The following is a 17659-nucleotide window of genomic DNA, read 5'->3' as shown; positions in this document are numbered from 1 at the left end:
GATGAAAGGTTTTAACAGGTTTTTCATCAACGTTTTGATCATGCTGATAATTTAGAGATCTTAGAAATGTGCATAAACATGATGCAATAGGCTTTATGGGATTAAGCATGATGTCACCTGTTGCGTGTTCTTGGCCTCTTTCTGCACTTCTCCCTTCAGCAGGCTGAATCTCTCCTCCAGCAGGTCTCCTATCCACTGGCCCAGGCTCTCTCTGTCTGTGTGTCTGTGAAGCTCTGACCGCAGCGTGTTATAGAGACTGAGCACTTCAGTGTGCTGCTCTTCCTGCCGGAGCAAACCCCCTGCCACTCGATCCCACAGCTGAGACAAGCTCTCCTCCAAATGCATCAGCCTCTCTGCCTCCACTGACAGCACAGAGGGCCTCTGGGAGGAGCGAGACATGATAGGGTAAGATGCCCACCTTAAGAACAATGTGCTTATACTTTTACATGGTAACGTATTTAGATCTACGTTTAGCATCAACCAGAACATTAAATGAAATAAATAAAAACATTTGCTCACTTACTTGCCAACAAAATTACTAAAACTGGTCATACTGCCCTACTACTGTGATGAGATGGACCCCTACCTGAGGCAAGAAGACAGGCCCCTGGCTGAACTTTTACACTTTTGATATTCTTATTTATATTTTTTTTTAACATGTCATTAAATGTTCAAGAGCCCCTGTGGTGGATATCATGTTTTTAATGTTGATTAAATGCCTATGTGGTGTTTTTTTTTTTTAAATATGCTTTAAGTCAAGTCAGTCAACACCATTGCTGAGTATTTTCTCCTTAAAACTGCAGTTTACCAAAGACAGTCTCAAAAACACGGTTTGAAATCGCACGCTCAACTTCAAAAACATGTTACCAATCACATCTCAAATGTGGGCGGGCTTTAGCATATTACTATGCTGCGAAGCGGGGAGTCTCAAGAAGCAAGATTATCCCAGTATATTTTTCTGTTATGAAAAATCAGGTAGATTTAGCAATATAGTGGGTGAATTATGTATATGATGTATATTACGATGTTATGATGAACTAGGTCTTTCTCCACTAACGTTCCGAGTTGTTCAATGCGTTTCTAAGGATACTAATTTTTAGTTAGATGGCAAATGGGAACATGGTTTGTGTAACATTAGAAACATTATTAGCTGTTTGATAACAGTCAAGCAAAAGGCTAATCATATCAATTACCATTATGTGTCTGACGTTGTAGAGAGTGATACAAAAAAACGTGTTAAAATTCTGATACAACGAATTGTAAACGAACCTGTTTAATTCACTCTTCCTCAGTTTCTGAATTAAAGGGTAAGTCTTGCCAAAATGCAACCTAGGCTCTTTTTGTTAATCTACCCGAGGCAAACTTTCGTTTAAAAGCATAATTAGAATGGAAACGCCACTTTTAAGTTTGACTGTATTTTCGTTTTAGGTTAAAATGCCTTGTGAATGGGGCACTTTTATGATAGCATCAAAAATCACTATTTTTAAAACACTAAGGAGGCTCAACACAACATGAAACTTTGCTCGAAGTATCACCAAGGGCTCTACACATGAACTCCAGCATTGAGAACATTTAAGTTGAGAGTTTACTAAAAAGAAAGATTTTGAACAACTCTCTGTAGCTGTGTCCGCCGGCATTTTGACAGTCAAAAATAGTCGATTTCCGAATGCGAATGAACTGACTCTGAATTTTAGTATTGTTTCTTATATGAGGACCCTTTTTCAAATACAAGGTCAATATTGATTTTCACTAACGAGAAAACAACAAATTATCCGTGAATTTATATTGAACTAACCTTTAGGAGCTTTCCATCTTTACTCTCCTTCCTGTTACGGAGATCGACTATTTTTGACTGGACGGAAACACAGTGAGTTGTTCAAAATCTCTCTTTTTAGTAAACTCTTTGTACACAAACAATGTTCTCAATGCTCGAGTTCATGTGTAGAGCCCCTGGTGATACTTCGAGCAAAGTTTCATGTTGTGTTGAACCTTCTTAGTGTTTTAAAAATAGCGATTTTTGATGCTATCATAAAAGTGCCCCATTCACTCCCATTCACAAGGCATTTAACCCAAAACGAAAATACGGTCAAACTTAAGTGGCGTTTCCATTCTAATTATGCTTTTAAACGAAATTTTGCCTCGAGTAGATTAACAAAAAGACCCTAGGTTGCATTTTGGCGAGAGTTACCCTTTAAACCAGTATTTCCACTTGCCATTGTGCAGTGTTTACTACAGTAAAGTAAAGTAGAGTGAGTGGATAGTTAGAGCTTGTGTTATTAAATGGCGGCAGGGACCAATTTGCATATTTATGGGTCTGCGTATACTAAATGCAAGGGTGTAGTAATAATATATTGTTATTTGTAAATTCTATTTAACGAGCTACAATACACAAGTAATACCTTGAAAGCTAAATACTACCTGAGAGTCCGTGTCAGTGGGAGTTTGTCCCTTCTCGGAGTCGCCCATGATCGGAGGGGTGAGATGGGATGAGTCCCTCCACTCCATCACATTAGCAGCAGGCAGCATGGCCACCAGTCCAGAAGGCCCCCAGTAGCACAGAGCTATCAGGAACAGCACAGAAGAAACACGTGGAAAGATGAGGATGCAGGATTTCATTTCCATTTAGACCAATAGCCAGTCACAAAGAGTTTGGTATGCTCACCGAAGAACAGAAGGAAAGGTACAAGAAATAGGACTTTTGAAAGCATAGGGAGAGACCTGGAAGAGAAGATGGTGACAGGTTACATTTTGTTAGTCCCGTTGTACTTCAACACACTGGCAGTGTTTTGGCCACTGCTCAAAATATGAAATTATTAAATTGACAATAAGCTTTACATTAACAATAAATCAAATGATGAATGTCCATTATATAACCACACTGACTGGACATGCATTAGACACTAGCTATGGATCCATCCACCTATTTTCATGCGCATTTTGGGACATTATTTACTAAAAAAAAAGGTGGATTGAAAATGGCAAGATCCGCCTAAATAAATAAAAAAATGCTTTAAAAAAAAAAAAAAAAAAAAATTATATATATATATATATATATATATATATATATATATATATATATATATATATATATATATATATATATATATATATATATATATATATATATATATATATATATATATATATATATATATATATATATATATATATATATATACTCACCTAAAGGATTATTAGGAACACCATACTAATACTGTGTTTGACCCCCTTTCGCCTTCAGAACTGCCTTAATTCTACGTGGCATTGATTCAAGGTGCTGAAAGCATTCTTTAGAAATGTTGGCCCATATTGATAGGATAGCATCTTGCAGTTGATGGAGATTTGTGGGATGCACATCCAGGGCACGAAGCTCCCGTTCCACCACATCCCAAAGATGCTCTATTGGGTTGAGATCTGGTGACTGTGGGGGCCATTTTAGTACAGTGAACTCATTGTCATGATCAAGAAACCAATTTGAAATGATTCGAGCTTTGTGACATGGTGCATTATCCTGCTGGAAGTAGCCATCAGAGGATGGGTACATGATGGTCATAAAGGGATGGACATGGTCAGAAACAATGCTCAGGTAGGCCGTGGCATTTAAACGATGCCCAATTGGCACTAAGGGGCCTAAAGTGTGCCAAAAAAACATCCCCCACACCATTACACCACCACCACCAGCCTGCACAGTGGTAACAAGGCATGATGGATCCATGTTCTCATTCTGTTTACGCCAAATTCTGACTCTACCATCTGAATGTCTCAACAGAAATCGAGACTCATCAGACCAGGCAACATTTTTCCAGTCTTCAACTGTCCAATTTTGGTGAGCTCGTGCAAATTGTTGCCTCTTTTTCCTATTTGTGTGGAGATGAGTGGTACCCGGTGGGGTCTTCTGCTGTTGTAGCCCATCCGCCTCAAGGTTGTGCGTGTTGTGGCTTCACAAATGCTTTGCTGCATACCTCGGTTGTAACGAGTGGTTATTTCAGTCAAAGTTGCTCTTCTATCAAGCTTGAATCAGTCGGCCCATTCTCCTCTGACCTCTAGCATCAACAAGGCATTTTCGCCCACAGGACTGCCGCATACTGGATGTTTTTCCCTTTTCACACCATTCTTTGTAAACCCTAGAAATGGTTGTGCGTGAAAATCCCAGTAACTGAGCAGATTGTGAAATACTCAGACCGGCCCGTCTGGCACCAACAACCATGCCACGCTCAAAATTGCTTAAATCACCTTTCTTTCCCATTCTGACATTCAGTTTGGAGTTCAGGAGATTGTCTTGACCAGGACCACACCCCTAAATGCATTGAAGCAACTGCCATGTGATTGGTTGATTAGATAATTGCATTAATGAAAAATTGAACAGGTGTTCCTAATAATCCTTTAGGTGAGTGTATATCAACTTCCAATTTTATTACAGATATTTTGCACCAATTACCCAGAAAGTGGTTTTGTTCTCTTGAACACATGGGATGGAAACGGTGCTTTAAATAGCGAATGTTTTTTTGCAATATTCTAGTTGTGCATCAGTTAAATTCGCAGCTTTGGATGGAAACATGGCTACTGACAGTTATAGAAATTTGTTTTTTTGGGGGGGAAAAACGAACAAATCTTACTTTGCAAAGAAATTGACAAGCCACAAGACGCTTCCTGATGTTATCCTCCCTGGAAACAGACACAGAGTAAAACATGAGTAAAGACTGACTGTGAAGTGTGTACACTAATCCAGAGCACAGATTGGGGTTAGGGTGCACAGCGGGAAGTCATGCTCATTTACAAGAGATTGGAAAAAAGATGACAAACTGCACAGATTATGCACTTAATATTATTCATCCTGTAAAAAGACAGGCCTCCTAAAATTAGAGTACATGAAACATACTGTAATACTGCTATATATACTGTAAGGTCCAGATATTTGAGACTATTGAAAACACTTCCATTTTGCATTTTCCTAAATAAACAAGGTAAGACAAAGTCAATGTAGTCTGAGGGAAAAGTGACAAACACATTTACACCCACACAACCTTGATTTTATGACAAGAGTTCATTGTACTATGAAAATACTTAAACTTCAAAACATCCGCCCCTATCCAGTCATTAAAAATCTTGCTCTGAAACAGAGGCTGAAATTAAGGGATGGGGCAGTTCAAAATGAAACCAAACTCACTGCAAGTGGAGAATTTCACATGCAAAAGGGATGTTTACATAAATGTCTTAAAGGCACAACAGCAAAAAAGGGCCAGTTTACAATTAAGGACAGACAAGATGAAAAATTGCCATGTGACAAACATGCATTAAAAAAATATATATTAAAGAGTATCTTGTGCTTCAATTGAAGAAAATCCATTTAGTCCGTCTGTTTTTTTAAAAAAATCATTAGCTCAATATCACTAATTTGCTTACATTTGAGTACTGACTTCAACAGCATGTTGAATCTCATTTTGTCGCATGTTTTAAATATAAATTTAAAAAAAATATTTCCAGCTTTAAACTGGAGGGGGTTCGTTTGTCATGTCAGATTTTGGACCCCATTGTATCTGTAAATAAAATCTCTATTGCACATAAATCTTTGGCATATGTAGTATTGAATAAGGCTGAAAAACAACAACAACATGAGGTGCATGTTAAGAAAGACACTCCACCTAAAAACAGCAAAGGGGTTGAAGGGGGTAACAGCACAAGTAAATCCCTCAAATAAATTAATATGGTCCTGAGAGCAAAACTGAAAAGGAAAGTTCTAATTACACCGAGTCAACAAGCAGGTAAGTCCCAAATGGAATCAGAGCAATAGAGCCACAGAAAGAAGAAAAAAAAAAAAGGGGTGGGGGGGGGGCAAAAATAGCCATGCAAGCACGTCTGAAAGCTCTTCACCAGGACAAACCCACAACTGCTAGGGAACAAACTGCCCTGACCACAACCTGAAAGACATTAATGCGGGGAAGGAGTTCACAGCAGCATTAACTGGCTTGCCCACCATTTCCAAACCAGAAGCTCTTGGAAGGACCCAGATTGAGGGTAAGAAGTGATGAGCATATAACCTGTAAAAACTATGAGCCACCATAAAGTCCCTACAGGCTTCTGTTCCTGGGAAGACTGAGAGTCCGTTGCAAAATTCTGCTTCCTTTTGCAGTCATCACCTGTTAGGATCAGTGTACGGTTGAAAATGAATAATATGTAGGCTTAAGTTCTACTTCTTTTGCTGCTGTCTTCATCCAATGATGTCCACCACTGTAGGCATTTTAAAAAAGGCTGTAACAGTGTTTAGTGTGCAAACACTGAGCCTGTGATATCTACATTCATTTATTGCATCACTATCATTATACATGAGGGTATACAACTGGCTTTGCTACACAACCTAGTGAGCCTGTCTAGGCATCTACCTTCTAAGGTAGCATTTAAACAATCAGTTACCAATGTGGATGCACAGTAAGCGTGGCTTTCTGAGGTTGGATTAAACTATATTATATCTACACTGATTTATTTTCCAGGGTAAGGGATCCAATTTGCATGGCAGTATATTACTCAATCACCTATAATTGAATTGGAATCACATAAGCGGCTGATTGTGTAAAAAAAAATCATGTGAAAAGCATAGGCATTTTGATGCACTGATTACAATTATGTTTTTGATTCATTTTTAATTGTAAATCAATATCTGGAAAAATTGGAAAAATATCTGAAAGAAAAGAATGTGTACTTACACAGTATGCCGCTGAACTTTGGCTGCTCCTTTTGCAGCACTACCTCTTTAACACTCATACTGCTGTAGTATTTCTCATTGCCTATGACGGATCAGAAAGAGAACAAACAAACATTAGATAAAACCAAGAGTTCTGTACCAGTCTCTCTGCATCCCTCCAGAGATTTGCATGTAACCAAGGCAGTGCTCAGTGGAGAGGCGCATTTGTTTACGCCCAGTGTAATCATGCTACGCAGAACATCTGCAGGGAAAAAAAAGTTTAAGGTTATAGTGGATGTAGGCGGTCAAACACCATGGAAGAGATGTGGAGACTAAAGCGGCCTGTTAAAGGAGTGAGAGAGGGTGAGAAAGGTTTATCAGGAAACGGCTGCTCAGCATACCCCAAGGCACCATGGGATTGCTGATGGGTAAAACCTAAAAGTGATTGTCACATGGATTCCTCAACCAGAAACCGATTTAAAGCAAGTGTTCAGGGATTTTTTTTAACTCGGAAAAGATGCGGAAAAACGAGTTACAGCCCACATGGTTGTAAGTAACGATCAAAAAGTTAATGCTACTAGATTAGCAGCATTACATTGGCTTAACCATCAATAATGTGAGATTTACAAAAAATAAAGTAAAATAACTGCGCTCTAGGCATATATAAAATAAGTTATATCGATGTCATTGCACTAAGAAAAGGGAACACAAATCACTTATTTTGTAGAGATCTTAAATTTTGGATAAACGTATTAATTCGTGGAAAGTGCTATATATTGCACTTCCTAAGAACAGATATAAAAATGAAAAAGTGATGGTCATTTTTACTAAGGGTACTAATGTGAACACTGGTGTTGTGCCATTAAATAACAAAATGGCCTCTGTGGTGTTCGGTATGTTTGAAAACATTTAAGTTCTATTCAATGCCACAAGTGACAAAGATACACTTCACCTTTAGGGTGACTTCAACACGGTGATAAAAACCACTTACTAACCTGGGTTACGCACGGTTATATCCATTATCGCAACTTCAATTTCAAGACGACGAAAAGCCGGTAACCTTTGCATGATGCCTGCAAGGATACCAGAAAGGGGCCATTTACATCAGGGCTCCTCAATTGCATTTGCTTTGAGGACCAGACTATTAAACTGAAAATTTTAAGGTAGACAAATATTTTACAGAGTATTTTCCTAGTCTCAAACAAGCCCCGGTCCAGCAGTTCATGATTTAGAAGCGTTCCTGTAATCGTTTGCTGCACCAATGCAACATTTCTATGAAACCCAGAAAAAAGCGCCTCAAAATTCCCTAAATGAATAATTTTCTCTTGAAATTAATTGGTGTGATATCAAGAGCAAAATGTGTTACACCTTTAAGAGTGCGGGTTCTTTAAGATGACGGTTCTGGTTGCTTGTACAGTGTGCACAATATTTAGGTTAAGTGAACATAATCCAGTCACCAGAGGGTCTGAAAAATCAATACCTCTGTTAATACAGCCATTTGTAGCTCTCTTCTGCTGAACAGACTGCAGTGTCTTCTTCAGCGCAGTGGCTGTGAAGCGAGCAACTCCATTACACACCCGCACAAACCAGTGAAACACTGATAACAGCAGGCCTGGAGAAATATAGACTGATATTAAACCAACACATAAGGTTTGATGGTCAAACTGATGGAGCTGTCTGGAGAGACTCTGGATCGAGATTGTGAATGTGATTTCACCAAGTAAAACATGTTCCTGAATCACCATCCTTGTTGATCCTGGAACAACATTACTATCAACCAATCAGATTTGATGGATAGTTTTACAGTTTATGTGAAGTTTAGGCTTACAACAAGGGTTAGGGGCTCCTACACCATTCTTATTCACCTATCATTATCTTATTCACCTCTAATTTTAGGGATAAGTTATGGGTAGGGTTAGGTTTAGGGATAGGGGTCAAGACTGTTTTTGGACAGGAACGTCGTTCCAGGATCAACAAAAGATATTAAATCAAGGTATATCTCTAACGCAGCAAAATCACAATGACCGAACAGAGAGCGAGTGACAGTGGTTGTGGAGAACATCTCTCCCCAATAGGTTGCTTTTCATGCATACAGAGAGTAGCTCAGTCGGGGGGGTTGGGTTGGGTTGTGCTTTGGTTGCTCAAGCCCCTTTTCAAAATTAATCAAAAGTGCCCCTCTCAAACAACGATAATTAGCACATCCTTACTGAATAAAAGTATTAATTTCTTTCAAAAAAAGAAAGAAAATTACAAAACTTTTGAACGGTAGTGTATATTGGTACAAAACTTTTTACATCAAAGTATATTAAAATAGAAAACCATTATTTTAAATTGCAGTAATATTTCATAATATTACTGTTTTTTCTGTATTTTGACCAAATAAATGCAGGCTTGATGAGCATAAGAGACTTTTAAAAACATTAAAAAGAGTAATGCGTCCAAACTTTTGAACCCCCCCACCCCCCCCACCCTACCCTATTTTACATTTGAGCCCCTGTGGAACTCTCTGCATGTCCCCAAGCTCAGTACAGTATATAGCCTAATACATGTCCAAGTCCCAAAACAAACTATGCAAGTACATGAACACAAAAGGATTCTAGACAGACATTTGAAGGTAACTATCGCCCCCTTGAGTTTTGTTTTTGTTTTTCAATGCCATGTCAGCTTCTGTGGCTATTTTCATGACAAAAAAAATAAATAATTAAATCTCAGGTTTACACAACACATTTTTGTGAAAAACTCACATTTTTTTTATTTTCACCCCCTTGAGCACTGATATGTCACTACATTAAAGCATGTACAATCAGACCATGTTTGCAATTTTGCAGACTTCACGTGAGCACATGTACTTGCATTAAATGTTTCTGGCCTAAGGTGGTTGTGCACACTGAATGCTAGGAAGTGGACTTTATAATGGTTCAGAGTGTCTACTTGGCCATGAAAGTGAAACCGTGAGATTAGACAAGAGTTTCCTATCCTCTTGATCTCTACAGAGGTGTAAAATGTCCCTATTAAAGTGAAGAAACTAGTGAAAACCATAAAAACTGTTAAAGGCGCACTATGCAGAAATTTTGCAATTTGTGAGCAAGTTTAGCCACCTTCAGTCTAGCTCGCAAATAAACAATTACGGGTCGTCATAAAAACGTAATTACAATGTTTATTAATCAGTCAAGTTACAGATAGCAGTCAATGAGGCAATTGCAGCATTAGCAAATTGTTTTTTGGTTGAGACAGGAGAACTAAACGGAGATTCTGAGCTTAAGACACAGGCGATAAAGTCACGTCCTCACCCGCATCGTGCCTCGTTATTGGCTGGGGCTACACGCCCACTGGTAGTCCAAAAATGCCCCAGGCAAAGCCAAAAAAAAAAAAAATTGTCTAAACACCAACACTTCAAGTGGATCATAAGAAATGTTTTTTTGGGGGGGGGGGGATTCGGCATGGTGCACCTTTAAAGAGCATCTTGCAGGTTAGAAGACCCAACAAGTCAATGTATAGAAAAATAATGTAGGAACTAGATTTTCCTTAAAAAAAAAAAAACGTATAAATACGCTACAGTGGCTTCTGGAGTCGTTTTTGTGAGAAAATTTTACTTCCGCATCTGAAAATGGGCGTGACGTAGCACGAGGGAGAGCAGTCGATTCAAACAACAGGGAAAAACACCAACACTTCAAGTGGATCATAAGAAATGTTTTTTTTTTTTGGGGGGGGGGGGGGGGGGGGGGTTCGGCATGGTGCACCTCAGTTAGTTTTATGTCCTGACAGTGAAACATGTTTGCAAACAGGTGAAAGATTCCCAAACAGGCATAAACCATCCAGTGAGAAACACCACAAACTACAGAGGTGAACACCAGACTAAAAGGCTGATACCTTTGAGTAGAGCCATCTGCATAAGCAGTGTGCATATGTACACCACAAATGCAGCAATTCGCCTGCTGCTATGAAGGCACATCTCAGACAACATCCCCAGTAGCCCTGTGGACACAATGAAGTCAAGCCTGCTCGTTTCCTTCAATATTACTTATAAGTTATAACAGACATCTTATCAAAGAAGCAACCAAAGAAAGGCGCGTTTTCAGACACCAGGAAAAACCTGATGACATGGATGTGACAGACAGTTGAGTTTGCACTACATTAGGAACACATGAATACTGTATACCCACAATGTAATGTGCTTGAAATGACCAGAAAAAGGGGGACAGAAATACTCTTACACTGCAGGTGTGTAAAAGATTACTTTATAGTGGATTTTCAAACACTCACCTGGCTTGTATCTGCGATTATTGTCCCTGCAGTACAATGTAGTGTTTGGAAAGGAAGCTGTGCTGGGTTTCTCCGTCAACGACGCCTGATGCCCAGGAGCATCATGAAGGAAACTGTTGTTCTTGGAGGGAGAGGTGATGGGGCAGTCTTTGCAGAAGTAGCCGTTCTGTGCTGTAGAAGTCTGTGTTTTGGCCTCCACTGTGCTGTGGTGCGCAATGATAGTTTGGTCTGAAATAAAAATCCAAAACTAGTTCAACCAAAACCAACCACAAGATAAAAAACACAACATTAAACTACTTTATGAAGAAGAAAAAAAAAGCTATATTGATCAACGAACTACTAATTCCAAGATCTATTCCTCTCTCTCCATCTATCCCTCCAACCTTTTATCCCTCCCTCCACCATCCTTCTTTCCATCCATCTTTCATTCCATCTACCATCCCTCCATCTTTCTATTCATCTACTATCCATTCCTCTACCAACCAATCCTCTTTCCATCCCTCCATCTTCCCATCCACCCCTCTATCTTACCATCATCCATCTCTTTTAATTCACCATCCATCCCTACATCCATCCCTCTATCTATCCATCCATCCGCCACCCATACCTCTATCTTTCTATTGATCTACAATCCATCCCTCTATTTTTCCATCCACCAGCCCTCTATTTTTCCATCTTTCATCCATCCATCGATCCATCACTTCAATAGAAGCACATTACTAAAAACATTATATGAACTCATGGTCTGTCTTTATGTTTATAGGCTAATGTTAACCTACTTCTCAAAAGAAAAGAAAAGAAATGACTTTAACTGTTTCACCAAACTGTTACTCTGATCTAAGAGTATGCATTCAGCTGGAGAACACACTTACCCTCGATGTCACGGTCTTCGTCCAAACCTAATATTAAACAAAAAATAAACAAAAAATAAATTCACAAATCAATGCTTCAGCTGTCCATCAATCTCAGTTCATTTAAACTCAGAGTATAACATTGGGGTGATCACGAAGGTCTGCTGGCACTGACCCCAGAAGCTGTCAACTACAGTGCGTTCCTGTATAGAGGACTCATCTAGCAGAGAGGACAGCAGAGAGGCATCACTGGGCGCACAGCTGTTGATGGTGCTGTTGATGGTGCTGTAATGTCCTTGGAGGATTGACGTTGAGGCAGACCTTGGTGTTTGAACAATCTGTGTTGACCCTGAAACAGTGTGATAAGCTCTTCTGCTCAGAGTCCTACAATAGAAAGAGACAGAATTAGAGAAGCAAAAATATAGATAAATTGAAGCTTGAAATAAGTGTACAATATTCATATGCTCACAGAACCGAAATATGTCTTTATATTAATGAATTTTTTTGATGGTCGATATAAAGCTAATGTGAAATATATATTACACCATTTAAACGCTATAATACTTTAGTCACTCATAATTCTGCTGTGCTCTCACAGTCAAAATAAAAGTCTGCGTATTTTGTAGCGTATGATGGGCACAGACTGAGATTTTAAGACTCAGACTATGATTTCATCCAATTAGGGATTACCAAATATTACATTTTGAGCCAATTTTAGAACGCGCATCAAAGTCTGACACACACCTTTCTTAACTTAATGAAATTCACCTCCAACTCCTGTTGCAATCTGTACAGGCCATTATGATCATGGCCGCACCCAAATGCACTTGTTTTTTTCATGACCCAATACAACACATCAACTCCATTCAGCTCCTGTACATAGCCTACATGTTTATTTTCATCGGTCATGCATCTCCTAGCAATGAGTCGCTTGAGATTGTTATGTGCGGATTGGAGACATTTAGTGTGTGACACTCAGTCGCTTAGCATATGATGCTGAGTTTTTCCTCAGTATCAACTTGCAAAATTGGCAAGAGTATGATGCATACATTGCCTAGTAGTGCTGCATAATATTGGAAAACAACTGACATTGCGATATTTTGTTTTTCTGCGATATGACAATTTCACCAGATCTCTTTTTGTAAAGAATCAAACATCCAAGGATGATTGAGGTGATTTTGTAGGGTAGTGCATTTGACAAACAACAAGCATAGATAAATACAATAGAACAAAGATACAAATGAAATAAGCAGTGATTTGTTTTTCCGGTAAATCTAACCGTATTCAGGTACAGTCAATCAAATGTAAAATAACCACATAGGCTTCACTGTATAAGTTAAATATAATACAATTTATCTTTGTTAAAGCTACAAAAGTGATTCTCTTTATTTCTTGTTGCACAGATCCAATATAATATGCACCGTTTTCTTTCACAATTGTTTACAACACATAACTGACTGTTTATGAGGATACTCTCAGAGACAGGCATTTTGACATAATTTTGTATGCACGTGTCCAGTCAAGCTCAAAAAGAAGAGAAAGAGAAATTAATTCGGTGTTTACACTGTCACACAGTAAACAGCGCGTTCCAGTGGGCAGGGCCAATGACGCAAAGATGTAGAAGTAGGCGTTGATTTGATTCTGCAGAAGCGGTCTTTGTCGCACTATTACGTCATAATGTGACAATTCCAAACAAGCTGGTTTTCTGAGCTTGGTTTCAATAAAAGCCGTTTTTGGACTTACAGAATGTTTTTACAGTAAAACTCTTACATGTCAAAAGATCAAGGACATTTTTATTTCTCAATTCATAACCCCTTTAAAATCTGTTCAGATTTTAAAAGGCATATAGTGAATTCCAGCCTTTAAGCTCCAAGAGAAATAAACTAAGCAACTAGAAAAACTTAATGTAATTTAAATTGTAACTTTTCTCTGCATCTTCTCCAAATTTAGTTGATCATTGATGTCTTTTCCTCTAAACTTTTGTCAACATTAAAAATTACATCCTCTTGCTAAATCCACAGCTGATTTTCATGTGCAAACTGTACTCACTTATCGCGGCTGTAGGCGGCGCTGTGGAGGAGTGCCGAGTCAAGCAAACTGTCGTCTCCATATTGACTCGTTGTGGTGTGCAGACGGAGACTGCGTCTGGACATCCTGGGTGACTCGTAGACGGGCCCAATCCTGAGCTCGCTCTCAAAGTCTAGCACTGAAGAGGAGTAGCTGGAACTGAGAGGGAAAAAAAGGTAAAGGAAAAAAAAGGATGTTGACTAAAATCAGCTACTACAGAACAGTAGCAATTATACAATGAAATCTGGTATGCATTATATACTGGTATACGTTTAATGCTCGATTATGAATGGTGGACAAATATTCTAAGGTGTGCAATTATTCATTTATTATACACACAGCTATGAAATAGTTCCAGGTCTGTCACCTGCATTACAATTGCATATCACCTATGACAGCAAAAGAATCACAAATTCACCAAGCAAACATATAACTAGGCTACATGATAAAAATGCTCAACTTTTTCTGTGCTTTCCCACCAAATTATCTTTTATCATCTATGGAAATCACATTCTTTCTCTGCATGCACGTTACACCAAAACATGAATATTACGACAGTGAAGCACAAAGCTTTGTTTACAAAAGAAATATAGGTTGCAAATAAATGTTAAATCAGTCGCAACCATGGAAACATTTAAATTCCTGCCGAATAAGAGAAGTACATGAGAATTCCAGCCATTTGATGGCTTTGTATTCTGTTTTGTGATCTGGTCACATGATTTTCCACGAACGTAACAATAGCCTATTCTATGATTTATTCTACCAGACATAGAATCTCATTTCTTTTGCAAAATCTTCACTCACGTCTCACTCATTTCTGGAGGGGGAATATAAACATTTCTTTCTTTCATTTCATTTTTAATTACTACATGGGATCCTTTACTCTAGTAAAGTAGAAACACTGTAAGCCAGATTCCTTTTTTTACTTGCACATCAAATTCTATTTAACAGTTTTTTGCTTGTTATTAGACTTGGTAAGGCTGGTCAAGTTTATTTGTAAAGCGCACTTCCCACATGCCGGTAATTTAGTTTCACTTTACTGGCAGTGCATCATCAAATATATCCTAAATGTCTTGCACCTGTGGAAGATATTTGCTCTTCAGACCTTTTACAACAAGTTGCTTAACATCAGGAGAAAACAATGATATTAGACAAGAGATGGTCTCTGTCCTTGTGTCAAAGCGCAGAGAGATATACATGAAACGAGTGGTCATATGTCAACAAATTTTTTACATTTCCCCACAAAGACAAATGCAAGTGCAACAATCCTTGAAAGAAAACTCAATTTGTGATCGCATTTAATATATTTATCAAAAATCAGTGTATGGTTAATTTATAGAGTGAAGAATGCTACAATAATGTGAAATATAGAGTTTATGCTGAACATTGTAATCAGACTTTAGTCAGGAAAATGTTAGAAATAAGCACAAATGTCAGGACATGTCAAAACATCTCCAGGGCCCAGAAACCCCCTTAGACTCCATAGGTTAAACCTTCTGATTGGGCAGAACAGAACAGCTGATGAACACCATAAAAAAGCTGAAGACAGAGAAAATGAACTCCAAACCTGTAGCCTAAACAACGCACTTAACAAGAAATCAAAGCAATACACTTAAAATTAAATACACAATGGTCTGGTCATTTTCCACTAGCTGTGGGCAGAAGCAACTGCAATCTCTCTAGGAACAATCCAAGCATTCAAGTCTGTGAACTTTGGAGCAGTTCTGCTTAATGCTTGAGGTCTGACAGTATGACAAAGGCCATTCAGACAGCAGCTGCTGAGCAAAACATGCTAAACAGTAACCTGACAATGTAGAATTAACTTCAGCTTACCAGTTCCAGCCTTAAATTAACTGTACAAAAACAGCACTTGGCTAGGATTCTGGCTAATGCTTTAATGCTTTATGCTATATATATATATATATATATATATATATATATATATATATATATATATATATATATATATATATATATATATATATATTCAAACACAGAAAAAAGAAAAAAAGAACACACAGTATAGTCCAGCCCCAGCTCTCCAGATCCCACGAGTCGTCACTGGTCATCCCATGGAAAAAATCTGCACGCACTCAGGCACAAGGAGCTCTGGAGGGATCAAGCGAATTAAAAAGGCTTGCTCTACTTCCTGTGTTTATCTCCTGTATACGTGACATGTGAGACACTAAACATTCCCTGTCCCTCCCTCATTACCTCTGTCGCCATCTATCCATTTTATAGGTGCATCACTGTAATTTGAACGTGGGACGAATTGCATCTGTACAACTGCTAAAAAAGGAGGAAATCCAGAGTCAGACCCAGTTTACACCTGCTATTAATCTCTGGTGATCCAATCATGTGATCAGCCGAGACACATTACGGTTTACACCGCGCAGTGACATGCAGGACTGAGCAATGATGATGTTCTGCTGATCCAGGGTCAGTGCGAGTGCATTTCAGGTTAGTTAACAGATCTGTTATTCACTGGCTAGTTGTTTTTATGCCTTAGGCTATTTATGCGAATGCTGGTTTTCTGAATGTTTAAACAGTCTAACAAACTATTGTTGTGAATTCAGTTGAATTTTTTTAATTGCCAGAATGACTGTGACAATTTTGATGCATTGGCAAGAATACGTAAAAAAAAAAAAAAAAATTGCATTCTATGACAGTGACTCATTTCGGACTTAAATTTTAGCTGTAAAGTCAAGATATTACTTAAACGAGCTATTAATTAGAGGGAAAATAATTATATATTTTGGAATCCACTGCTGGTTCAATGTAGCCTATATCTAATGAGTGATTAATCAAGGTATTCATCAATATTTTTCCTTCTAAATATCAAATGAATTGAATGACTTCTCTAGGCTTGAGAGATTTTACTTTGTTATAGAAGTTACCAGTGTGATTACTGAAATGTTCCTTTCCTGTATTCTCTAATGTCTGTATTTGAAATAAATGCAGTAACAATGCTTGCTTATTTAGTATGGCTTCCAGAAATGAAATATGGAAAGATGTTTTGTTTGAGAAAGATCTTTAACCCTCATTTTTGCATTGGGATCAGTACGACCCCAAGGCAAGCGACTTTTCTTTAATTAAAAAAAATGGTTCCTTTCATCTCAGTGGAATAAAATTGTCACTTTTTCTACATTATCCACACAAAAAAAACTGGGCTTGATTCGGTTGTTCTAAAGGTATGTAAAAAAAAAACTCCCTAATCAAACACACCTGATTCAACTCATCAGCTCATTAACCCATGTGATAATGAGCTGATGAGTTGAATCAGGTGTGTTTTAATAGGGAGACAAAGAAAACGTGCAATGTCCTTCAGGACAGGTTTGAGAACCACTGGTTTAAGGGACCATTTCTTTGTTAAAGCCTTACTTTCCAGTTAGACTAAAGTGTCCTATCCTTAAGAGAAAGAATGTATTATCTTGATGTTTAGAGAAGACTCTCCTGTTTATAGTTAGAGCCTGGTCAAATTCAACCTTGGAAAAGCTGTGTGTCGGTGTGTGTGTTAGTCTTCTTGGTTATAGGTTAAGGAACCACTGGCATCATTGGAGATTGACTGAGTTGTTGTTCGGGACATGCTGGCGCCAAGCAACCCAAATCTGCGACCTGGAAGGTCACGACGTGCCTAACTTCAGGGTCTGAGTGTCAGCTGCATAATCGATGGAGATATGATTCAGTCTATCTGTATATGTGTGGAAAATTACTATGTTTATCTTTTTCTTAGCCAATCAGAAACTGCAACCTGAAGCAAGGACGTAGCTTAGACCTTGGTGAAGGGTATAACTGCTGT

General features: G+C 38.3%; 1 protein-coding gene across 5 annotated transcripts in view; it reads right to left on the bottom strand.

The window, feature by feature from the left end:
* sun1a (Sad1 and UNC84 domain containing 1a) overlaps positions 1 to 17659 on the bottom strand; it is a 31225-nt gene that overhangs the window by 7518 nt on the left and 6048 nt on the right. For 2 of the 5 annotated variants that reach the window (XM_079852194.1, XM_079852195.1), the window contains exons 2-12: positions 13843 to 14019; positions 11969 to 12177; positions 11815 to 11841; positions 10943 to 11170; positions 10550 to 10654; positions 8160 to 8291; positions 6702 to 6782; positions 4617 to 4665; positions 2663 to 2718; positions 2419 to 2561; positions 118 to 381 (exon numbers count right to left, since the gene is read on the bottom strand). In XM_079852194.1, the coding sequence (XP_079708320.1) occupies positions 118 to 381; positions 2419 to 2561; positions 2663 to 2718; positions 4617 to 4665; positions 6702 to 6782; positions 8160 to 8291; positions 10550 to 10654; positions 10943 to 11170; positions 11815 to 11841; positions 11969 to 12177; positions 13843 to 13946 (1398 nt within the window). In that variant the 5' untranslated portion in view covers positions 13947 to 14019. The remainder of the gene's footprint in view (positions 1 to 117; positions 382 to 2418; positions 2562 to 2662; positions 2719 to 4616; positions 4666 to 6701; positions 6783 to 8159; positions 8292 to 10549; positions 10655 to 10942; positions 11171 to 11814; positions 11842 to 11968; positions 12178 to 13842; positions 14020 to 17659) is intronic. The other 3 variants (XM_079852196.1, XM_079852197.1, XM_079852198.1) reach the window with 3 other exon arrangements.

The sequence above is a fragment of the Squalius cephalus genome (genome assembly GCF_949319135.1).
Source record: "Squalius cephalus genome assembly, chromosome: 19".
Classification (NCBI taxonomy): domain Eukaryota; kingdom Metazoa; phylum Chordata; class Actinopteri; order Cypriniformes; family Leuciscidae; genus Squalius; species Squalius cephalus.
Note: the sequence above shows the minus strand (reverse complement) of the source record. Positions and strands in the feature narration are given on the sequence as shown.